Source organism: Antechinus flavipes, chromosome 4 (assembly GCF_016432865.1).
Source record: "Antechinus flavipes isolate AdamAnt ecotype Samford, QLD, Australia chromosome 4, AdamAnt_v2, whole genome shotgun sequence".
Taxonomy (NCBI): Eukaryota; Metazoa; Chordata; class Mammalia; order Dasyuromorphia; family Dasyuridae; genus Antechinus; species Antechinus flavipes.
This window is the reverse complement of record NC_067401.1, coordinates 30,660,040-30,682,832: the sequence shown is the minus strand read 5'-3', so window position 1 is coordinate 30,682,832 and position 22,793 is coordinate 30,660,040. Positions and strand designations below refer to the sequence as shown.

General features: G+C 54.8%; 3 protein-coding genes across 3 annotated transcripts; 2 read left to right on the top strand and 1 right to left on the bottom strand.

Annotated features, from left to right (window-relative positions):
* Positions 1-88: 88 nt before the first annotated feature.
* On the top strand, positions 89-10,129 carry TNFAIP1 (TNF alpha induced protein 1). The gene is made up of 7 exons (XM_051992338.1): positions 89-461; positions 4,705-5,032; positions 5,206-5,375; positions 5,934-6,023; positions 6,112-6,164; positions 6,263-6,458; positions 7,363-10,129. The coding sequence occupies exons 2-7, from the start codon at positions 4,819-4,821 to the stop codon at positions 7,597-7,599; spliced, it is 960 nt and encodes a 319-aa protein (XP_051848298.1). The 5' UTR covers positions 89-461; positions 4,705-4,818; the 3' UTR covers positions 7,600-10,129.
* Positions 10,130-10,879: 750 nt separating this feature from the next.
* On the bottom strand, positions 10,880-16,138 carry POLDIP2 (DNA polymerase delta interacting protein 2). The gene is made up of 11 exons (XM_051992337.1): positions 15,919-16,138; positions 14,735-14,816; positions 14,359-14,456; positions 13,942-14,038; positions 13,732-13,807; positions 13,343-13,450; positions 13,061-13,197; positions 12,669-12,695; positions 12,406-12,531; positions 11,900-11,979; positions 10,880-11,342 (listed from the first exon to the last, which is right to left on the bottom strand). Exons 1-11 carry the CDS (start codon positions 16,074-16,076, stop codon positions 11,228-11,230), a joined length of 1,104 nt encoding a protein of 367 aa, XP_051848297.1. The 5' UTR covers positions 16,077-16,138; the 3' UTR covers positions 10,880-11,227.
* TMEM199 (transmembrane protein 199) lies at positions 16,139-22,422 on the top strand. Its single transcript, XM_051992340.1, has 6 exons — positions 16,139-16,505; positions 17,165-17,238; positions 18,202-18,291; positions 19,464-19,506; positions 19,715-19,827; positions 20,620-22,422. Exons 1-6 carry the CDS (start codon positions 16,295-16,297, stop codon positions 20,713-20,715), a joined length of 627 nt encoding a protein of 208 aa, XP_051848300.1. The 5' UTR covers positions 16,139-16,294; the 3' UTR covers positions 20,716-22,422.
* The last annotated feature ends 371 nt before the right edge of the window (positions 22,423-22,793 follow it).

The following is a 22,793-nucleotide window of genomic DNA, read 5'->3' as shown; positions in this document are numbered from 1 at the left end:
TTCCCGCGCCAAGAACTCGACGCCGGAAACGACTTGACTTCCCTTTTTGAAATGCCTGCTGGGAAGCCGAGTCTGAAGCGCGATGCTAGACTGCAGGCCCAGCCCACGCCTCCTCTAGACCTTTGCGCCGAGGGAGGGGCCAGAAGTAGCTTTCCTTCTTCCTTAGGGATACGACGGCTGTGGAGGAGGGCTGGGCAGAAGAAAACGCCCACACATACGTACCTTTGTTCGCTTTGCATGTTGGGGATTGTAGTCGTGGGCCCTCCCCAGCAGGCGTGGGAACCGGGCCGAGAGGGAGTGGATCGGGGTGGAGCCACTGGAGGATATGAGCTCACGATCCGATCCTGGGGCGGGCGGGGGTCGGGGTCAGGGTCGAGGCTGCTCTACTTGTCTGGGGCTGTGGGGGCTAGAACTGGGGTCAGGGCCGGAGAGAGCCCTGGGGAGACGCTCCCGGGAGGAAGGTAAGAAAAGGGTTGCGTCTGCCTTGGCGGGCGGGAGGCTCCGGCTCGAGGTGGGGACGAGGCAGAGAGGCTGGGCCGGCCGGAGCGCCCCGGCCCGGGGCCGTGAAAGTGCCCAGTCCCTGGCTCCGACCCCTGCCCGGAGGTGGAGAGGTGGGAGGAGGAGGAGAAAAATGAGGAGGAGGGATAAGAGGAGGGATGGATGGGAGGAAAGGTGAGAGAAGAAGGGATGGCAGGAGTAAAAGGAAGGATGAGCGCCGAAGGAAGAAGTAGAGAGAAGGAAGATAGAAAAAGGATGGAAAGGGGAGGAGAGATGGGAGGAGGAAGAAAGGTAAGTGGAAAGAAAAGGGGGAGGAAGAGTAAAAAGGAAGAGGGGGTGGGAGACAGAAAAAAAGGGAAAAGCAAAAGAGAAGAAAGTGAAGAATAAGGAGGAAGGGAGAAAGGACAGAGCTAGTTAGAAAAGGAAAAAGAAAGTGGAGAAGAAATGAAAAGGAGGTAAAGTAGAAATTCTTTGAGGGCAGGAAGTTTTCTTTCTGATGGTGCACCCCCAGGGCCTGCAGGGAACGGGGTCAGCCTCCCTTCTGGGCCTCAGGGAGGCTCTGTGGACTTGGGGAGGAGGGAGCCTCCTGGCCGAGGCTGCCCCTGCCTGGCTGTCGCTGGTTTCTTTCTCCTCCCTGCATCCAAGCAGGAGCTGTGGGGAGGGCGGGGGTCCAGAGCAGTAACAGCTCCGGGTTAATGGCGACCCTTTCTTCCTGGGGCCTCTGTCGGCACCTCTTCCCAGGTCTCATCTGTTTCCGCCCGCTCTGTTGGTTCCCTATTCACCAGGATGTCTTTTCACCTAATTGGTTGAGGCCAGACATACAACCAAGCCACATTAATCTCCCAAAGAACTGGCCCGACAAAGTCAGGAAGGAAGTACACTCACGGTGTCAATGGAAACTTCATTTTCCCGGAGCCAATTTCGGGGCGTTACTTTGGCTGGAATTCCAGAGCCCATTGGCTCAGAGTAAAGTGGAATCCGACCTCACTTAGTCCTGGAAGAGTTCAGGGGCCCCTCAGCTAGTGCTTTGTTACAGGGGGCCACACACGGCTGCTGATGGCCTGATGGCTGTCAGAGTTGGAAAATTCCTTAACTTTGTCGGATGAGTGTGTGTTTTCTCAGCTTCCTTGGAGAGGAAAAAGGAGACGTTTCCAAAAGCTCTTGAAAGTCTTAACTGGTGGAAAATCCAGGAAGGGAAATACTCGGTTAAATGTCACAAAATTCAGAAGGCGGAGACCCCAATTCATCCCTTTCCTTCCTATTCTAGGACAATTGCTCCTCTCAGTCTCCTCTCAGTCCAGGGGGTGCCTTCTCAGAATCCCAATCCACAGGGGCCTCAGAGGCCACGTCTAGCCCAACCTGTACTTCAATAATCCCCTCCCAACATACCCAAAGAATAAGCCTCCTTCTCTTTCTTGAAGAGTTCTGCTTAAGGCAGAGTCCCCTACTTCCTCAGCCGGGCCATTCTACTTTTGATTCATTTTCCTTGCTGAGAACTTTTTGTCCACATGGATGGGAAACCTGTTTCTCTAGAATTTCTACCTACTGTGTCAGCTTCTGTCCTCTGGAGTCCCAAAGAACAAACCTGATCCCTTTCCTATACGACAGCCCTTTCGGTAGTTGTAGATAGTTTATCATTTCTTCCCCCTCCCTCTCCCCCACTTTTATCCGGGCGAAATAACCAGTTCCTTCACCCTCGGGTCTTACAGTTTCCCCTAGGGCTTTTTTCCCTAAATTACTGAAATTGAACAACAGCATTTCAGAAATGGTCTGACTGGAAGAGTCATCTCCTGCAAAGACCATATTCCTTTTTTTTTCCCCTAATATTCTGCCAGCACTATATATAGCATACTGTTGATGGCAGAACATTAAACCTGCAAGGTCTTTACCCACCACACTACTCTCGAGTCCCATCTGCTTAGGTGCTGCTGGTCATTCCTTCCTTAGTCTTGTCCTCTGCTTCTTCATCTGCACAGTGAGGAGCTGGCCTGGGTGGCTGTATATAGTTCCTCAGAGCTCTGTCCCTCTGACACCATAATGCTTTATCCGTAAGCTTGTGAAGTTCATCTATTTGGATCCAACTGAACCCTTTACTTTTATCACTGTTAAGCTTCTTGAATTAAATAAGGTCCGACATTCTATGCCACAGAAATCTTTTTAGGGTCTGTCACCATCTAGAAATTTGGACAGTCCCTATATCCTAATCACCCATGAAATGGGTACCAAAATAGAGCCGGGCACACCCTGGAGCACTTCACTAAAGGGCTTCTTCTGTAGAACTTGGGTCATTGAGTGTCCCAGCCACATTCCTCTTTCCTGGGCATAAGTGCAGCTGAAGATGTTATCGAATGTTTGCTAAAATCTAGGTTTTCCAGGAGCTTGTCCATTACAGCACTCACTTATCTATTTCTGGGTTGTTTTCCTTGAAGTCTGGAATGTCTTCCTGCTATTCAGCCTAAAATCCTTTTAGCTGCAGTTTCTGTTTCAAAGTCAGTATCTACACCTACCGTGTGCAGACATGCAGTCCAAAAATAGAGCATTATTTTTACCCTAAGAGAATTTACAGTCTAGTTGGGGAGACAAGCCTGGTATGTTTGTTCTGTCCCAAGGGTAGGTGAACAGGCAGGGTATACGTTGCTAATTGTTTTTTTGGATGGAATTTGTGATTTCATAGATGTAGGGAATTCCCAGCAAGGAAAGTTGGCTCTATAAAAGCAGGTCAGTGAAATGTATTATATGGAAAAGTTGCCTTTGGTCTTTAAGAAGTGAAGGGAGTGGTTGGAGTCTTTTAGAACTGAACTCGGGACAGCCCCCTAGTCATAGCTCTGCTGCCCTTAAAAGGTGGGAAGAAACCAGTCAGTCTCTGATGTGGAAGGTTTAGTCTCTGTCCCTCCTCCGCCATTCCTGGCCCACAGAGTTCCATGTCACAGTGAATCCCCTGTGCGTGTGTGTGTATTGGGGGGGGGCCGGGGGGAGGGGGCCGGCTATGGGATGGAAGGTGAAGCATTTCCAGGAAATGGGAAAGGGCTGCGAAGCCCTGGCCCGTCTCTCAGGAAGACAAGCAAGGAGCCTTCTGATCACTTCTCTAGACACAGGACATTGATGATATCAAGGATTGGCATGAATTTTGTACCAAGTAAAGAATCGAGGCACACTGACCGGGGGCGGGGGGAGCAGTCCCCTCGAATTCTCTAGGTTTTGCGGACACCCTTCTCTCTCCTGGTTCCTCTCCCATCTCTGACTGCTTCTCCTCAGTCTCCCCAGGTCAGTCTTGACCCTTCTCCACAGCTCTGTCCCAGGCCCGCTTCTCCCATTATACAATTTCATTTGGTTCTTATCGGCTCTCGTGAATTTGTTTCTACATTATTATATGATGTTTCTCACATCCAACCCAAGCCTTTCTGTTGAACTTGTTGACAGTTAAGATGCTGCCGGCATCACCGGAGCTTGTTCCGATCTTTTCTCTCAAGTCACCTTGCTTTTCCTTCCTCCCTGGTGCCCCAAGTGGTGGCTCTCAATTCCTTCCCGTGCTTGTATCAGAGGCTCGGCTTTTCTTGCTTTCTCAGGATGGAAGGGAAGGAAAGGAGACAGGACAGACTAGAAAATCAAATGAACTTTTAAAAAAGAAAGCACAAGGAGGGAAAGGGAGCCAACTTCTTTTCTGTTTAAGCGGACGGTCTAAGTGCCATTCATCTGAATTCTGGGAACTTTCCCAGCTGGCTGAAGTGTGGGGATTTTGTTGAGCCTTCCGGCACAGAATCCACATCTAAGATTGAAAGAAGTCCTGTTGGTCATTTAGAAAGTCTTACATCTCATTCTGTAGATTTGTTGTTGTCCCTGTGACCTTCAGTTTGCTCCCATCTCTGGTTGGTCCCTGCCCTGGATCTCTGAGGGCCGCTAAACTGCTTTCATGGGGCCTGGAGAGACAAGAGAAACGGGTGCTGCAGATGGGGGGGCCTCTCTCCGGGTCTGCCTGGTTTTCCCGCTTCTCAGTCTCTCCAGGTCAGTCTTGAGCCTTCTCCACAGCTCTGTCCCAAGCCCCCTTCCATTAGGAAACAAGGCAGCTGGGACTTTGGCTGCCCGGGCGTCTGAGACTGGCTAAGTTCTCATCTCCCCGAGACTTTGGTTGGCTAAGGCCTGACTGGTTTATCGGAGTCCTTCTGGCCCCGCTCTGACTCCTGGGGTTTCTCTTCCTTCTGCCTCCAGTCCTGAGATTATGAGGCTCTGGCCTCCACCAACTGCTTACCCGTGACTTCCTCCACCACAGTGGAACGCCCCAGGCCCACCTCCTGCCGTGTGGTCATCTACCTGCAGCGGGAGATGTCCGGAGACACCTGCCTGGCTGGCCTGTGCCCGGCCTCGGGCTCCAAGCCCAAGCCAGGGGGCTTCAAGGGCGGGGGGATGGGCAACAAATACATCCAGCTCAACGTGGGCGGCTCCCTGTACTACACCACGGTGCGGGTGCTCACCCGGCACGACACCATGCTCAAGGCCATGTTCAGCGGGCGCATGGAGGTGCTGACCGACAAGGAGGGTAAGGACCCGGGGCGGCCCTGGGCAAACCTTGCAGAGGGGGGGGATCTCCCCTTGTGTAGACTGGTCCGAGGAGGGTCAGTCGGTGAGGGCCAGAGGGAGTGACCTCCCACTCCCAGCCAGTGCCCAGGAGCAGCAGAAACCCAAGTAATCCCCCGGATTCTGAATTCCCAGGCTGGATCCTCATAGACCGGTGTGGAAAGCACTTTGGCACCATTTTGAATTACCTCCGAGATGACACCATCACCCTCCCCCAGAACCGGCAAGAGGTCAAGGAGCTGATGGCAGAAGCCAAATATTACCTCATCCAGGGTCTGGTGGACATGTGTCAGGCGGCACTGCAGGTGGGCAGGATGGGCACCAGGACCCCGGCGGTGTCCTCCCCCCTTTCCCCTCGTGCGGCCACGAGGCTGTCGGTCAGCTTGGCTTGGGCAGGAGGGGGTGACCACTCAGCCCCGGCTGGGGCGGTAGCATGAGCCCTGGTGGGGAGGCGGGACACCTGGGTTCTAGGCTTTGCCTTGCCCCTCATCAAGTCACCAGGCAGGTTTCATAGCGGATAAAGTGCTGGGCCTGGAGCCACAAATCCGGCCGTCGGGGCTGACGAGCTGGGCCACCCGGACAAGTCACTTAGCTGCCACCTGCCTCCATCTCCTCATCTGTAAAATGGGCAGCTCCATCCCAGAGTAGAGACAAAATGAGATCTTTGTAAAAGACCTAAGACTTAAAGGCCTAAAAGACTAGTGTTTCTCCTCGGGACCCCTTTTTCATCCTCTGTAAAGTAGGGGGCTGGGCTCTGTCCTGCCTGCCCACCCCCGTAAGAGCCGCCCAGGGCCCAGGTACCCAGAGGGCAGCCAGCCTCGGTCCCAGAAGTCAGCCCCCTTCTCTCTCCCTCCAACATCTAGGATAAAAAGGAATCCTATCAGCCCGTGTGCAACATCCCCATCATCACGTCCCCAAAGGAGGAGGAGCGGCTCATCGAAGCCTCCACTAAGGTAACACCAGCCTCTGGAGGGCGGCAGGGGGCCAGGGGCAGCCCAAGAGCAGCCCCCCACATCACTCTTCTTTGCCCTCCCCTTGCAGCCTGTGGTAAAGTTACTCTATAATCGAAGCAACAACAAGTACTCCTACACCAGGTAGGTGCTGGCGCGTGGTTCCCTCGGCCCGACCGGGCGAGCGTGAGGGAGGGCATCCCGGCAGCTCGGGGCCCACCGTCCGATGTCTCCTTCTGTAGCAACTCTGACGACCACCTGCTTAAGAACATTGAGCTGTTCGACAAACTCTCCCTGAGCTTCAACGGCCGAGTGCTTTTTATCAAGGACGTCATCGGAGACGAAATCTGCTGCTGGTCCTTCTACGGCCAAGGCCGAAAGTTGGCAGAAGTGTGCTGCACCTCGATCGTCTACGCCACCGAGAAGAAGCAGACGAAGGTACCTGGGGGCGCTTCCCCAATCTCAGCGGGCGTGGGTCTCAAGGCAGCGATGTCACAGCTCGTGATCAGCGTGTTGGGGAGACGTGAGAAATACGGTCAGGGAAGCTTGCATGCAGAGGGCACAGCGGGCACACTGTAGATATGGGGAGGAGTTTGCAGAAGTTGCCATGGCAGCTGTACCGGGGTCATGTCCAGGAAAAGAAGAGGGATGAGAGCTTGTTTTCAAAAAGAGCCCGGGTCTCCCTAAAGAGGGAGCCCAAGAGGTCAGGGCGTGGTGCCAGGACAGCCCAGGGCATGGGTATTGGTCTCTGATGGGCTAATTCAGCTGCTATGGGACCTTGACCATTCTCAGGCAGGCACTTTGCCAAACATAATTTCAATTTATCTTCACAAAAACCCATCAGTGGGTGAGAGAGGTCCACCCCATTTAGCCAGTTAGGAAATTAAGAGGTCAGCTAATTTCTGTAGACTAAAGCTACAAAAGATCTTGGAAATCACTTTGTCTGCCACCCTCCTTTGATAGAGGCTTGGGAAAGGAAAACACTTTTCTCAGACTCAGCCCAGAGAAAACCTGAGGTCTCTGGATATCCAAAAATCAAACTTTCCCACCACACTGGAAGGCAAGGTCAGCCAGCCTCTCCCCCTCCCACATATCCTGATAACCTATCATAGATAGACTATCTTCTCACAAGAAAGCCTGAGATTTCGGAAAACACGGGGGAGTACTTCTTCCCATTTTTTAGATGAGAAAAACTGAGGCCTACATTAAGAGGGGTTTTTAGTCCAGCTCAAAATGAGGCTTTGGTGTTTGGGCAAGTCCACGGGGGCCGGTGATGTCATGGGGCTCGGCCCAGCAGCCTCGGATCCTCTCTGCAATCCCTCTTGCTTTGTCTGGACCCCAGGTGGAGTTCCCAGAGGCCCGCATCTATGAGGAGACACTCAATGTCCTGCTCTATGAGACCCCCCGAGTCCCCGACAACTCTTTACTGGAGGCCACCAGCCGCAGCCGCAGCCAAGCCTGCCCTGGTGAGGATGAGGAAGCCTTTGAACTACGGGACCGAGTCCGCCGCATCCACGTCAAACGCTACAGCACCTACGATGACCGGCAGCTCGGCCACCAGTCCACCCATCGGGACTGACGGCCCTCAGGGCAATGGGACCCAGACAGCCTAGGCCCCCCCTTCTCCCTGGTGCATCCAAACCAGCGACCCTTATTGGGTGAGCGTCCACCTCGGCCCTCAGGGGTGGGACAGAGGTCTCCAGAGAGGCTCAGGGGGCTGGGAGGGGGACAGGCCTTCCTCCCACTCTCCTGCTTTTGCCCAAGGGGACTGAGCCGGGCTCACCAATGGCCCAGTTAGCCCTTTTCCACACCTGCCTGGTCTTACGCCTCAATGGCCCTGGGGCACTGTTCAACAGATCCCAGCCTTGTAGGCTGAGCATCCTGAAGCAGACCCTCTAGACTTTGGTTCTTCCTTTTACTCTCTCATACTCTTTTAACGGATCTTCTTGCTCTTCCCAAAAAGTGTGGGGGTGGGGCACTTCTTCAGAGCCTATTTCTAGGATTGAGAAGGGGGCTGAGGATTCGGGTTCTAGAATGGTCCACTAAGAAATTTCCGGTCACAGGGATAAGCAGCAGTTTTTTGTATGAGGTATCTTAAATTCCATGACCTGGAGGGCCCCTGTTCTCTTAGGTCATTGGTGCAGTTTTTTCAGAGTTCTTCTAATTCTTTTGCAAAAAGACATCAGTCCAAATTCATCAAATTCACCAGAAAAACAAGTAGGATTAATCTTCCCATGTTTTCCTTTTTTTTTCCCCATCCTAATCCTGACCCCTGTCCTAGGACCACACCATGAGAGAAAAAGAAAGTACAAGTCAGGTCCCATGGGTGAAATGAAACACTAAAAAAGGACAACAGGGTCAGACTGCCCAGGGCCTGAGAAATCTGAGAAAAGGCCAAATTCTCAGGCTGTGACACTAGTGAGTCCAGCTGGAAAGGGACTTGGTCCCACAAACATCCTTCAGCAAACAGTCAGTGGGCAGGCCTCTGAGTCCGGTGGCAAGCATTAGCCCCGGCCCCACTTTGGTCTTAGCAGAGCAATATCGCACAATGGGAGGGGCTGGGTTCTTTTGACACTGGTCCCTTCTGCTCAGTCATTCAGCTTGTGGAACCTTCACAGCTAGGCCATGGCAATGTAGACTGGTCCTGGATGGGACTGTGGGCCTCACGTTTCCTACTTGGTTCAGTTAGACTGTCCGTCTTTCAGAATTTTTTCCCAGAATGTACAAGAAGCAGTGCCTTCTTCCTCCCAGGGGATGGGTTTTCCAATCAATTCTTCTCATCAGTCTTTCCTGCTAATATTCTATTTCTTAAGTCAGTGGAGGCTTGTAGGAACCCAAAGTAAGGATGGTAAAAAGGTGGCACTTGCTCCAGTTACTCAGTCTTGCATGCAGCCTCTGAATGGCACCTGCCCAGCCACCTAGTTCTGCCCTTCCTCGGGGCAGGACAAATCCACATTCACTTTTCAGCGAAAGAGTTGCCAGTGGTGATCAAATCCGCCTCACTCTACACTAGGGTCTTTCAAGTATGATCTGATTTTTCAAGAGGCTAAAATACACAATAATTTATTTTTCAAGGTTGTCCATGTTCTCCCTTCTTTAGTCTTCAGGGTGAAAACCTTTTTTTACAATAGGTGGAAGCCCGTCTGTGCTGGGCTGCTGGAGCCTCTCTTTCAGCTTCCACTCGCTGCTCTAGTCCTCAAGAGGAGCCTGGACAGGAGGGGCTCTGCAGTTATGTCATCACCCCTTTTTTTTTCCCCTAGCTTTCTCACATAGAAATTACTGGGCATCTTACATTGCCCTGGATGAGACTATCAGAAAACTTGGTCTGTTGAAAGGACCACTGCTGCTTTTACCAGAAACACTAGCTGTAGGCAAAAAGTAATTGAATTTCCTTTAGGAGGCACTAAGGCCACATTCAGAAAGTAGATATATTTTTCAAGTGTTCACCAGGAAATCCTTAAGTTACTCATCTCTTAGCCATGGGAACTTTTAACTTGAGCAGCCAGAGCAAATGAAAAACACAGGTCGGAGACAATCACTACTTGGCTGCAGAATTTGCCACCATGGCCCCCCCCCCCCCAACCCTCAGCTCTACCCCAAGTGGCTTTGGAGTTAACGTTTTATATGGCACTTTGGAAATGACTGTCCTTTCTTTAAGCTGCTGTTTGTGTTGGTGTTTTGTTATTTTGGGTTTTTTTTTTAATCAGAACTGGATGACCTTCCCCTAACATACACCCAGGGGTTAAAAGATTTGGGTGTGGTGTGGTGGAAGCTCAGGGGTGGTACTGATATTTACCACCCTTGCCCTAAGACACTACCTGAAACTTCAGACCCCATTTGGGCAGTTTAATTGTAACCCAGCAGCCAGCTAATAGGCAGCTGGTGTGGGTGGGAGGGTCTCTTTATGGATTGTACAATCAGGCTGCTTCCGGCTCCAAGGGAGGTCTATGGTTCCCTTCTCTGCCTCAAAGGTCAGGCAGGCCCTTGGCTCGATGAGGGTCTTTTAGTTTTCTCACTAACCTTTTAAATGGCAATTATTTCTGCTCCCCTATTAGCACAGGCTATGGAAGAAAACACTAATTTTTAATAAAATCCCGTTACACTGTAAATTGAATGGGAATTTATTTATGTGAGATGCGGCGTGGCCAGGTCTTGGTTTGGGATAAATTACTGCATTTCCTTTCTGGAACCCAAACCCAGTGTGGTTGGGGTACATCGCGGCAGGTGCACCTCAGTTTGAGCAGCAACCTTTTTTTTTTTTTTTTAAACTCCTAAAATGGGCCATGTTGGTCCTTTCATCCTAACAATCTAAGCAACTTCACCAGGACAAGGAGCTCTGCTGCTGGGACAGGCACTCCTGCTTCTCCTTTCCTTAGAAAAATCCACTTCTTCACCTTTCAGACAAGACAGAAAAGTTCTCAGCAGAGGCCTCTGGGACCAGTTTTCTGTCAATCCTAACATAAATCTGAGTTAAGCCCAGGACCCCTTTTTATAATTACTTTCCACAGTGACCCAGTCACCTGGGGTGATCTGTGTCCTCAAAAGCCTTTTTTAGGCAGGGGGGTGGTGTCTAAGGCCAGACCAGTCCCCTCCCTTCCATGCTTCCATCTTGCTGTTTCCACAAACTGAAGAGACGGGAGAGCTCTCTCACCCAGGTCCATACTCGGTCCACAATAACGACCAAGGCCAGGAACGGCCAGGTCAGACGGTACATAACAGAGGGCCCAAGCTAGAGGATGGAGAGATGCTCAAGTCAGGCCCGAGTTCCCCCTGGGGAAAGGGTGCTGGGAAACCGACAGTGCTCAGAGGTCATGGTGGCCGCAGAGAGCGGGGGGTGAGCCAGTGACGTGATGCAGAAATGGAGAGGGTGGCCAGGCGTGCACTGATTTATTGACCAAACCTCACACTCCGAAGCAACTCATAGAATGGGCGGGGGGACAGCCCTCCTGTCTCCTGCTTGGGAAGGTTTACCGCAACATGGTGTGAGGAGGGCAGGGCAGGCTGATTTTAGAGGAGCCCAATGTGGGTCTTTAGAGAAAATAGTTACACAACTCAAAAAAAACCACAACCAAATGGAACAAACTATAAGAGACGCCAAACCCATGGTGGCCCATGAGAAGTGAAGGGAGAGCCCAATGTTCTGCTGCCACTGGGAGATGGAAAGTCACTATTCGGCGGCCACGGCCAGACGTGGATCCAGAGCTGCTCTACCAGTGCAGGCCGGACGGGGGCGTTTTCTCGTCCTTATTGCTCTCCAGGGAGAAGGGGGGAATTCGGACGTCGAAGTGAGACCCATCGGGCCTCTCAAAGCGGAAGGTGCCCCTGGAAGACAAGAAGGAATCCGGCTCGAGGACCTCTGTCCGCACCCCTCGTGCTATTTGGGAACCCCGCGCTCTTGGCTCTACAATCAGTATGGGAAAAAGCAGCCTGAAGCTCTCGCTCCCCAGAAGGGGGGAAGAGATTCAGAAGTACACAAAGTGCACAAGGAGCTTAACCAATCCTAGGCTCCACAGCAAGCACGCCTCCCTGACTGGGTTCTGGGGCAAAGGTTCTTCACCTGGGGTCCCTGTAACAACTGTATTTCAATGTAATTCTTTCCCTTTCAAGTCCCAGGCAGTAAATGCATTTAGAAACACTATGGGCTTCCCCTGCCCTCCACGGGGGGCCTGCCCTGGACTGCTGGACTGCGGCCCCAGCCTTGGCCCAAGACTCAAGCCAACTAGCAGGGCCCGGAAACCTGCCGAGGAGGAGCAGGTCTTGGGCCATCCTCCCCTCCCCCACTAGGACTCACAACCAGTCAGCAGGAAGGCCCGAGCGGAGCCCAGGAGGGAGGGCAGGACCCAGGCTGGTGGCTGGGCCTGGAAGGGGGGCTCACTCACCACATGTGCCCACTGGAAGCTTGCAGGGAGACATGGCTGCTGTACTGGAAAGCGGGCTGTTCTTTGGATAAGACAGGCTCCTGGGGGGTCCGAGAGAAAAGGCAGAATCACGGGAGGGCTCACAAACACTGAGAGGAAGGAGCAGGGGACCCTCGTACAGGACCTCTCTCCTCTGTCCTTGCTGTCCACTTAAGCTAGCACGACCCAGCTCTCCTGGAGCCCTTGCCTTTGGCCCCAGAGAGTTTTCGCCAAAGGAGTGGACACGCTGGTCCACCCCGTCCAGGGGCAGGTGCCTCCCCTCGGGGCAGCTGAACTGACCTGGCCGACGGCCTCAGCGAATTCCTGACGAGATCTCGGGTGCCAACCCCGCCCAGACAAGGGTAAAGTGTCTGCCAGGAGCTGTCGCCCGACTCCCCAACACCCCCAACACAACTTACAAAGAGGAAGCGAGCGGGGAGGACGAGGAACTAGGCCCGGGACAAGCCCAGGAGGGGGCTCCGCCTTACCCTGCCCACCACACCTCGGCCTCGCACCGTCTCCAACGTGCCCGACAAGCTGAATATCCTCCAGTGACGCTCCCGAAGCTGCACGACGTCACTGTCCAGGTTTTCCAAACGGATGCAGTAGCGCCACTGCCCGAGGAGAGGAGGCGGCTCAGGACCAGGGGACAAGCAGCGGGCTAGCCCAAGCCCCGCAGCCCCTTCCCTCCATCGCCCCCCCAGCACCCCCACCCCCGCCCTGGAGGCCCCACGGAAACAAAGCCTCTTACCCAGTAAACATGGGAATTCTGGGCCTCCTGAGGAGAGAAGCACAAAGGTCGTGAGGGCGGCAGCGGGGGCAGCGTCTGCTCAGGGGGAGCTCGGGGCAGGCACCAGAGGGGAGGCTGACGGCCCCTCCCCCAGCCCCTCAGGGACAGGGCAGGGAGGGGCAACCCCAGACCCCTCCCGACGGCGTCACCCAGAGGCAGCCCAAGCTTCTGTGGCCGTGGGGAGACAAAGCGCGGCTCGGGCAGGACGAGGTGCCCCCCGCCCTGGTGACCCCAGGGGCCCTCTGCCACACACAGGAGGGCCGGACAGCTGGGGGGAGGGGCAGCCCCAGGAGAGGCCCCTTCTGGGGCAGTGAAGCCGCGGCCCAGCTCGCGGATGCCCGGGGGACACGTACCCGCATACCCATGTAGAAGGGGATGACAGTGACACGGATGTTCTCGGTGGTTTCCCGGTGGACATCTGACAGCTCCAGCCAGGGGTGATTCTTCTCCTGCCAAGCACGAAGGGTCTCCCGAGCCACAAAGGGCGGAACTGGGAGAGGAGCGGACCCGCCAGCTGACCCGCGGGCTCCACTCTCAGCCCAGCCCAGAAGGGTCTCCCCCCACTCCTCCCTGCCTCCGGACCCCGGGGCCCGGGGACAAGCCTGAGCCCCACTTGTCTGCTTAGGGGTCAGTACCTTTGGACTGCTCGTAGAGGAGAAACCTTTCAAACAGCTCATGCTGGATGGGGACCTGGTCAGTGGAGCTGTAGGGGAGGATGTCTTCGTGGCTAACATAGTCCAATCCTAGGGAAAAAGCCAGCGCTGAGCCCCCAGAAGGGCCCGTCACAGGGCAGAGCTGCCCAGCCTGGGCCCAGGGGGACCGGCCGAGCCGCGGTCCGTGCCCATCGCTCCCTGCCCCTCCTTCCCGTCATTGCCACAGACACAGACTCGGCTCCCAGCACAGAGACGCTCGCTGCTCTGGCCGAGCCCGAGTCCTGGGCAGCGACTCCCCCGAGATGAAATCAGAACCACCTTGGGCTGATCCTGCCCTCCCCGAGGCTCCTTCCCAGCCCCCCATCCCCTACCTGGTATGGCGTAGAGGGCTCGACTGTCATCGTGATTGGCCAGGAACGTCACAGCTTCTGTCTGAGATCTCTGAGACTGAGGAAGGACAAAGTGAGGCGAGGGGCTTCCTGTCTGGTCTCGGATGCAGGCAGGACCACAGCCTCCGCCTCCCCCCGCGCCCTGCCAGGCCCTGCCCCGAGGCTGCGCCGGCTGACATCCCGGCCACTTACTATGTGAGGGCAGTCCCGGGCATCGATCAGCACCTGGTAGTACGTGTGGGTCTTGCCTTTCACCTCCTTGGAGCCGTGGCCAGCGGGGTTCTCCGTTCTGGGTATGAGACAGCGGTCTCAGGGCCGCGGGGCGCAGAGCTGGGGGCGAGCTGAGGACGCGGCCCCCCAGGGGCTCCTCCCCCCGAAGGCACTTTCGCGCTGGGATCCCTCAGCTAGAAGCAAGGACTGCAGGGGATCCGGCGCGTGCTCCCCGGGGGCTCCTCCTGGCTTCTGGCCCTCGGCGCTCTGGTCCCCGCCACTCAGGGGCGCCAGCGGATCACTCGGGCCTCCTCTCCCGGGGACTCATTACTAAGGGCTTTGCTGCTCCCTGCGGACTCCCCGGGGCGCTCATGAGGCACAAACAGGCAGGAGACTCACTTTTCTGGAGCGGTGGAAGCCACATCCCGGTCATACAGCCTGGCCTGCCAGGGAAACAGGACGACCCCTCGGTACCCAAATATGCTATGAAGAAAGAGCTGCAGGAGAAAGCGGGCGGTGAGCCTGCGGCTGCTCGGCCCCAGACACTCCATCGGCAGGAGCACGACGGGAGACAGCTGCCCCGTGGGGGCCGACATCCCCCCTCCTCCACCAGCTCCTCAGACTCCCTGCTGCCAACTACCCCGAGAGAAGCGGGGACCCCCCCTCGTCTGTCCCCCCTCCGGAGCCCGTCCCCACGCACCGACGCCCCCGTCCCCACGCACCGACGCCCTGGCCGCGCCCACACACTGATGCCCCCCGCCGCGCCCCCGCTCACCTGGCCCGTCTCGTATTTTCCGTTCTGCTTTGGCACCTCAAAGACACCAACTGTTTCCAACACTTTGCCCTCTGGTCGGTTTCTGAGAAGAAGAGCACAAAAGTGAAGAGCGTGGGGGGTGGGGAGGGTCCCTCCATCGGGAGAAATGAATGGAGACTCTGAGCCTAAGGAACAGAGCCTGACCACGCGCCGGCCGTCCCGTCCTGGGAACCTCTTCCTTGGAGGCCCGGGGTGACGCCCACCTTCCACAAGAAGCCTCCCCCACGGGCTCCTGTGCACCACTCACTGGTACGCTACGTTTCTCGGTAAGCCCGGTACCTGGGACAGGGCCTGGCACGGAGGAGGGGCCAGATGTCTGAACAGGAGCCCAGACAGGGCGCTCACACCTTGTTGGCTCTCCAGCCCCCCGAGCACCAGCCCCCGGGGCTCTCTAACCCTAGCAGTCAGCCCGGGCCGAACCTGGAGGCCTTACACAAATGCTTCCGTCCGACTGGGCCAGGCGCACACACTGACGGGCTGACTCACAAGGGAGAAGTAGCTCTGCGATCCTCACTTGTAAAAACACAAGTCCCCACCCCACAGAGCTCCCTCCCTGGGCCTTGTGCGACAGGCTGGGCTGGGGGGCCAGCACCAACCTTCTGTGAGTCTAAACCTCAAAACTAAACTCTTCTTGTTGCTAATATGGGCCATGTAGAGGCAAAAGCAGGAGCCCTCCCCTCAGGGAGCTTCCTCTCTCCCCTCCATTACTGTCCGGTCCGGGCTCGGGCTCAGGCACCAGGGATAAAAGGACAAAAGCAGGAGCCCTCCCCTCAGGGAGCCTCCTCTCTCCCCTCCATTACTGTCCGGTCCGGGCTCGGGCTCAGGCACCAGGGATGAAAGGAGAAAAGCAGGAGCCCTCCCCTCAGGGAGCTTCCTCTCTCCCCTCCATTACTGTCCGGTCCGGGCTCTGGTCTGGGCGCTCTGCCCCCCAGGAGCTCCCTCTCTGCGCGCCGGTGGCTGAGATGGGGCCATTGGGGCAGAAAGCCGCTAACAGACGGCTCCCGTTCCCAGAGGGCTCACAGGCTCTGTCCTCGAGGAGCTTACTTTCCACCGGCCCCGAAACACAAACCCCGTAAACTACTTCTCAGGGAAGGGGCCCCCGCCTCCGTCCCTCTCCCCTCCCCCCCGCGCTCTGCCCCCCTCACCGGGACGAGAGGTGTCTCCGCGCCGCGGCCGAGGCCGGGGGAGCCGGGGGGAAGGTCGCGAGGGGCCGCAGCACCCGAGCCCCCGCCAGCGGCCGGGACCACCAGCAGCAGCAGCGACCGCCCACGGCCAGGGCCCGTCGGGCCACACAGCCCGCCATGTCGGCGCCTGGGCCGCCGCGGACGCGCGGATTCGGTCACGGTCACAGAAGCGGACGCCGACGCCAATGAGGGGCCCAGCGAGCCGCCTCAACCGCGCCCCGCCCCCGGCCCACAAGGCCCCGCGCGCCACTCTCCGCCCCGCAGCCGCAGCCGCTCTAGGCCTCCCCGGAAATTCTAGGAGGCTCTGCCTCCGATCACCTGACCCCGCCCGACCAACATGGCGTCCTCCGTGCGCGCCGGGGAACGGCTACGAAGGCTCCTGAGTCCCGGAGGGGAACTGGAGGCGGCGCACCTGCCCCGCGGACTGCGGGCGCGGCTGGAGGCGATTCTAAGAGAGAAGAAGGCCGCCGGGGGCGAGGGCGACGCCTCCAGGCCCTTGGTGCCCTTCCATCTGCTCCGGGAGCTGCGCGTGCACCTCAGGGAGCAGGGTGAGCGCTCCCCCCGCCCGCGCACAGGAGGCAGATTCCTGGGGGGACTCTACGTGTCTTATTTCTTCGGAAAATTAGTTTCTGATTCTGAGGAAGGGTCTTAGCTGGTCCAGGGTCCGAGACCGAATCTGGACCAACACTGAGGTTCCGCCCCCTTCGCATCCCCATTTCTGCACCAAGTCAGCTTCCTCCCCTCCGGCCTGGTCTTGTGGGACCCCCGCGTGCCGCGGGGGCGAGAATAGTTTCTCAAAACGAGGGGGTCCGGCATTGACCACTGGCGTCCGCTCGTCCTCCCTGAGGGTCGCGGTGAACCTTCACGCGGTTCCTTCGTTTATCCGAACGTGGCCGGCCAAAAAAGATAAGTAACAAGTGAATTATCAGCTATTTGATCGTCAACGTTCCCACCCTTTGTCTTTATGTCTCTTCTACCACGGGCGAAAATTCCTGGGCTTCACCTTCCAAGTACTTCAAGTCAGTCCTCTTCACTTAAGCAGGATTTAGTTCAGTTTGACCTTCCGGCTGCCCAGGCTGAGCTGGGAAAGCTGAGGGACAGGCATTTTTCATTTAAATTTCCACTTCAGAGAGGGTGTGATGTCAGGGCGAGCTGGGAGGGTCCCCCCATTCCTCTGTGGGTCACTCTACTAACCTTGCTTCTGCAGACCCCCCTCTCTTCCTCCACGAGCTCCTGGAAGGCAGTGAAATCTATCTGCCGGAGGTGGTGAGACCCCCCAGGGTATGTGACTGTGGGCATGGGGGAGGGGGGCAGTGAGACCCCCAGGGTATGTGACTGTGGGCATGGGGGGGGGGCAGTGAGACCCCCAGGGTATGTAACTGTGGGCATGGGGGAGGGGGGCAGTGAGACCCCCCAGGGTATGTGACTGTGGGCATGGGGGAGGGGGGCAGTGAGACCCCCCAGGGTATGTGGCTGTGGGCATGGGGGAGGGGGCAGTGAGAACCCCCAGGGTATGTAACTGTGGGCATGGGGGAGGGGGGCAGTGAGACCCCCCAGGGTATGTAACTGTGGGCATGGGGGAGGGGGGCAGTGAGACCCCCCAGGGTATGTGACTGTGGGCATGGGGGAGGGGGGCAGTGAGACCCCCCAGGGTATGTGACTGTGGGCATGGGGGAGGGGGGCAGTGAGACCCCCCAGGGTATGTGGCTGTGGGCACGGGGGAGGGGGGCAGTGGAATCTATCTGCCCCAGGTGATGAGACCCCCACCCACCCACCCATGTAACTGAGAGCTCTGGGGAGATGGGCAGTGGAATCTATCTTTCCCGGGTAATGAGATAACCCAGGTATGTAACCGAGGGCATTAACAAGATGGGCAGTGAGACCCCTTGGCTTGTGTAGACAAGGGCCTTGGGGAGGTGAGCAGGGGAATCTGTCTGCCCCAGATGCGAGGACCCCCCGGGGTATGTAACTAACTGAAAGCTTTAGGGAGTTGGTCAGTGAAATCTATCTGATGCGGGTGGTGAGATCCCCCGGGGTACGTTAGCCACAAGCTTCTTAGTGGAAGCCTTTAGAAGATGGAAAGAGGCAGCATTTGACCCCTTTTCACATCCAGAAAAATCTAGACTTAGAGAGCCTGAGTCACCATCACACTTAGAGCAAAGGAGTTAGCTTGAGAACTGGGAGACACTTGGGTGGCTAAGGGGATTCCATCCTCGTTTCTCCGTCCCGTTTGGTCCTCCCTAGAATCCAGAGCTGGTGGCCCGCCTGGAGCGGATCAAAGCGCAGCTGGCCAACGAGGAGTACAAGAGGATCACCAGAAACGTGTCCTGCCAGGTGAGGGCTGACTGCTCACACCCACCACTTTGTGCAAGGGAGAGATTATAAAAGGGAGGAAGCAGCCATGGCTTCTGCCTCCACTCAGAGGTTTCCTAATCGGATGGGAAGGAAAAACACAAAAAACACACAGTTAAACCTTATTTAAAGATCAGTCGGTCATAGCTCTGAAATAAAACTATTTCAGCATTCAATCTTACCTTCTTCAATCAGGAGTTCTTTAGCTTCACTCAGGACACATTCATGGATGGATTGAAAAATTCATCTCAAGTTGATGGTTCAGACTGGACAAAAGCCAGCTGGGTGGAGCCATGGAAATAGGTGTATTGATGTTCCCAGTGGATTCATTGTAGAAGAATGGGGCACAGGGAAAGGAAGAGAGGTCTATTTCTTTTTAGCCCCTGGAGATCTGTTTTAGCCACTAGAGGGCTCTGCAGTTAGAGAATAAATGATGCCATTTTAAAAAAAAAAAAGTTTTGTTTTTTTTTTTTAACAGCTGGTTTCTTAAAACAACACTGTAAGCTAAGCAGAGAATGTACTCTCTCCCTTTCACAGAAGAGAAGACTGATTAGGGAAATCGATTTTTTTAAGAGAGGGTATCTGCCTGTAGGATCTTGCATTCTAGTAGATGGTTGACCAGGTACTTTCTTCACAATTCTTTAACGTGACTCCCACTTTATGGATGAGGAAGCTAAAGCCCAGAAAGGCCAATTCTTCAGCCAGCAGCAAAGCAGGGGGTCAGAATCCAGATCTTGTCACCTTTTCCTCTTCACCCAGGTGCCTTCACACCATCTCTCTCAGCTGGCAAATGTCCCAGATGGTGTAACGGAGTCAACTGATACTTTAGTAATGGGTCATTAGAGAAAGTCCCCAGCTTGTGGACACAGAAAAAGAAGTCCAATTCATTTAAACTTTGAAGGCAAAATCTGGGACAGAGCCCCCTGCTGTGTACCAGGGCTGGATGTTGTGTTCTGGTCCACAAACCCTGACCCAGTGATTTGATGGTAGATAGGAGATCTGTAATATACCCCCAGCTGTCAGGCTAGGTAGAAAAAATTAAAGTTGGCAGTGAGGAGGAGAGTGAAGGTGTCCTGTCCCTGTCTGAACTGACAGCTGAGAAGTCCCTGAGATGCCTCTGGTGTGCCATACCAAGCGCCTTTTCTTCTCCCCAGGCCCTGAGGCAGGAAGGCAATCTAGCTGACTTCGGACGGCAAGGTGAGCTCTCTGCGAAGGCACGGGGCGGGAAGCTAGAATCCCCTCCCTAGGAGCCTGCCCGAACCGCTGAGCATCCCCTGAGCTCTCTGAGGGAGAGCTGGGGGGAGGGGGTTGCCTGTATGCACACACCTGCCTCCTGCAGTGAAGAGGAGAGCAATCCTCCAGGATGTGACACCGACCTTTCTGTCCCATCTCCTTTGGCTTCCAGTGAGGTCGGTGAAGGCAGTGATCATCACCATCTTCAACTTCATCGTCACCGTGGCAGCAGCTTTTGCCTGTACCTTCCTCGGAAGCCAGTACATCTTCTCCGAATTGACCGCAGTAAGTGGGCATCGGGCAGTGTGGCAGGCTGAGGGCATGGGGGACACATCTGCAAGGTGGGAGGAGAGTGACAGCCGAGCCTTCAGGTGGACTACATGTAAACATGCACATAAAAAATTAGGTCGAGTAGCAATCCCAAGAGAAACTCGGCCTCCTGCTCAGACTCAGAAAGGCACCAAAAGCTGCTCTCTCTGGAGAGAGGAAAATGTCTCCTTCACCCTGTGTGTGATTGGTTTTCTGGAGGTCTTGGAACCAGCCTTCGTTTTAGCAGAATAATCACCACGAGAATAGCCAGGGATAAAGTCCAAATTTTTTATTATCTCCTTCACAGTCTGGTTTCCTTGCCTGGGGCCCAGCTTTCTTGGGGTTCTGTGGGGGAGGCAGGAGGATCAACATCCTGTTGCTGTCTTGAAGTGAGTCTCAGTCCGAGAGCTTGTGCTCCAGCCTCTAATGTTCTGTCCGCTCCGAGTCTGTCTCTGGCTCAGACGGGCCTTGGTCTTGGTGGAGAAATGAAGGACAGGCCTGCCACCACGGTGGTGGGAGATGGATGACTGTCTCTGGCTGAGTTTGTCCCAGCTTATATGCTCTATGATAATTACATCCTCGTAGGTGTGAACCTTGTAGAATAGGTGCTAATCTCATAGAACTACATTAAGTACTAAATGCATGTACTGAACTAGAGAACTGTTAATCACCGCGCTAAACACAATGTCTTTATCAATTCCACTGACTTAACACCTTGTTTCAAGTACAGAGTTATGGCTCATAACAACCCTGTGTTTTCTCTCCCAGAGGGTGCTGGCTGCGGTGATCGTGGCCTCCGTGGTGGGTCTGGCTGAGCTCTATATCATGGTCCGGGCCATGGAAGGGGAGTTTGGAGAGCTGTAACCACTGAGAGCCACTCTGATCCCAGGTGGGTTCCAGGAGGCCCCCGGGGGGACTGTGCTCAGCCCAACTTCAGGACCCAGGCCTGCCTGCCACTGCCCAGTGCAGGGCCGAGCTCCTCTACACCACGGCCTTGTGGAAAGGTCCAGGGAAGAGGGCCGGGCTGCTCTCATCCCCAAATCGGACCCACATCCCCACACTGCAGGACTAAGGTGGTACCCACTCAGACTGAAGAGGAACAGCCAAGAAAACCTTCAAATGCAGCCTCTGGCCAGGACCTTGCAAAAGAATAGGTTTTTCGGGACAGTTTGATGGCACAGTGGGTAGAGTGCTGGCCTTAAAGTCAGGAGGACCTGAATCCAAATCCAACTTCAGACACTTAAGACTTCCTAGCTGTGTGACCCTGGGCCTGTCACTTAACCCCAATTGCCTTGGCAAAAAAAAGAAAAAAGAATTGGCTTTAGTTTCTGCCTTTATATTGACCTTCAGATTTCTGGTCCTTCCTTTCACCCACTTTGTATGTCTGTATCTGTTTCCCTGCCTTCAGTGTCTTTGAGGCTTCCTGCCTTCAAAGCACTGTGTCCTCTGCTTCCAAGGGAAGTGTGTGTGTATGGGGGGGGGGGGGGGGGGAAAGGGGGAGGAAGGGAGATGAAGTAGAGGCAAAACCTGCGTGTTCATTTTTCACTCAAGAACTCCCTGCTCTGGCTCCTCTTGTGTTCAGAGCAAATCGCTTCTGGGAATCTTCTCCAGTCTGGACACAAAGCCTTGTGCTTGGATGCTTGTTTTGAAAAATGTGAATTTGTCCCACTTTGATGGATACATTCGGGAGCAATTTGAGCCCAGCACAGATTTTGTGTTTGCTTATGTACCAGTTTACCTGACAGAAAACTGCACCTCTTCGGGTTAACTCAAAAGCACCCACCCTTCCACCACCTCCTTCCTCAGGCAAACTTCAGGTCTTTCTCAAGGTGCAGTGCCCTATATCTTATGGTGCAGGGGGAGCTATAGGCTGAGGAGGGCTGCTCTCTACCTCTTCCCCCATCTTCCTCTATGGGCAAGGTCCACCCCTACCCCGGGAATTTCCATCCACTGAAACCCCAGAAGCAACTGGGCTCGGCCAGCCTGGGCCCCATGGGATCTGCAGGTGTCACTGCTATTTATTGTCGTATTTATGTATTTCTTAACCATTTTTATTAGATTCCTGAGTGTGTGTGTGTGTGTGTGTGTGCGTGTGCGTGTGTGTGTGTGTGTGTGAGAGAGAGAGAGAGAGAGACTGGGAAGTTTTTGAGTGTTGTCCTTCGTGCCATTTTTTCATAAACTCTGGTTTTTATTGCAAGATTTTTGCATTTCATTGTGGTTCTTGGCACAAGTGTCAAAGAGAACATCTTCAGGTTTTGTGTATGCTGTGTGTAATGTAGCCTTTGTGGTCTCTTAATGAATGAGAAATGGTGTACGTGCATATATATATATATGATGGACTTACGTGTGTATATACAAAGGGTATTCTCAGAGAATCATTTTTCTTACTCTGTTACCTAAGAAGGTTCCCACCAATAAGAAGACATTAACTGTTCTGCTGCACTCAGAGTTGAGCTCAAAGAAGAAATTTCTGTCCTTAAATGCTGTCTTCAGTTTGTTTTGTCATGTTGCGTTAGGGTTTATATAACCTGTTAAAAGTTTAAATGTTTAAATAAAAACTGTCCAAAAATGTTTGGATGTTTAGCTCTTGTGGGCTTATGTTCCCAGAGGGTTGTTTTATCACTGAGCAGTGTCCTGAGGTCATCCGGGGTGCTGTGAGGAGAGAGATCCTCCAGCCTCCTTTCCTGATCTGCTTGATCTTTGTCCCTGGGCTGCCTAACAGCCATAGCTTTTGCACCCTCCCCTTCGTTTCTGAATTAATTCCTCTTCCCTCCCATTCCCAGCACAGCATCTTTAAACTGAACCACTGTCCCCACTCTCTGCCACCTTTTGGGAAGGGAGAAGGGTTCTGATTTTCAGAGGGAAAATGCTTCCCCCCAAGGAGAGGAGGAAGGTCGGCCGCCAGCACCGGTCCGCCTGTGATCCACCATCCCGATCCAAGA

Bases quoted from the DNA above. Each gene is read 5' to 3' on its own strand.
- POLDIP2 (XM_051992337.1), bottom strand. From the start codon at position 16,076: ATGGCGGGCTGTGTGGCCCGACGGGCCCTGGCCGTGGGCGGTCGCTGC. The intron at 14,457-14,734 runs GTGAGCGGGGGC...TTTCTCCTGCAG, and splicing joins GAAAATACGAGACGGGCCAG to CTCTTTCTTCATAGCATATT. The intron at 13,198-13,342 runs GTACTGACCCCT...CTCCTCTCCCAG, and splicing joins CCTCTACGAGCAGTCCAAAG to TTCCGCCCTTTGTGGCTCGG.
- TMEM199 (XM_051992340.1), top strand. From the start codon at position 16,295: ATGGCGTCCTCCGTGCGCGCCGGGGAACGGCTACGAAGGCTCCTGAGT. The intron at 16,506-17,164 runs GTGAGCGCTCCC...TTGCTTCTGCAG, and splicing joins CGTGCACCTCAGGGAGCAGG to ACCCCCCTCTCTTCCTCCAC. The intron at 17,239-18,201 runs GTATGTGACTGT...GGTCCTCCCTAG, and splicing joins AGGTGGTGAGACCCCCCAGG to AATCCAGAGCTGGTGGCCCG.
- TNFAIP1 (XM_051992338.1), top strand. From the start codon at position 4,819: ATGTCCGGAGACACCTGCCTGGCTGGCCTGTGCCCGGCCTCGGGCTCC. The intron at 5,376-5,933 runs GTGGGCAGGATG...TCCAACATCTAG, and splicing joins TGTGTCAGGCGGCACTGCAG to GATAAAAAGGAATCCTATCA. The intron at 6,459-7,362 runs GTACCTGGGGGC...TCTGGACCCCAG, and splicing joins CCGAGAAGAAGCAGACGAAG to GTGGAGTTCCCAGAGGCCCG.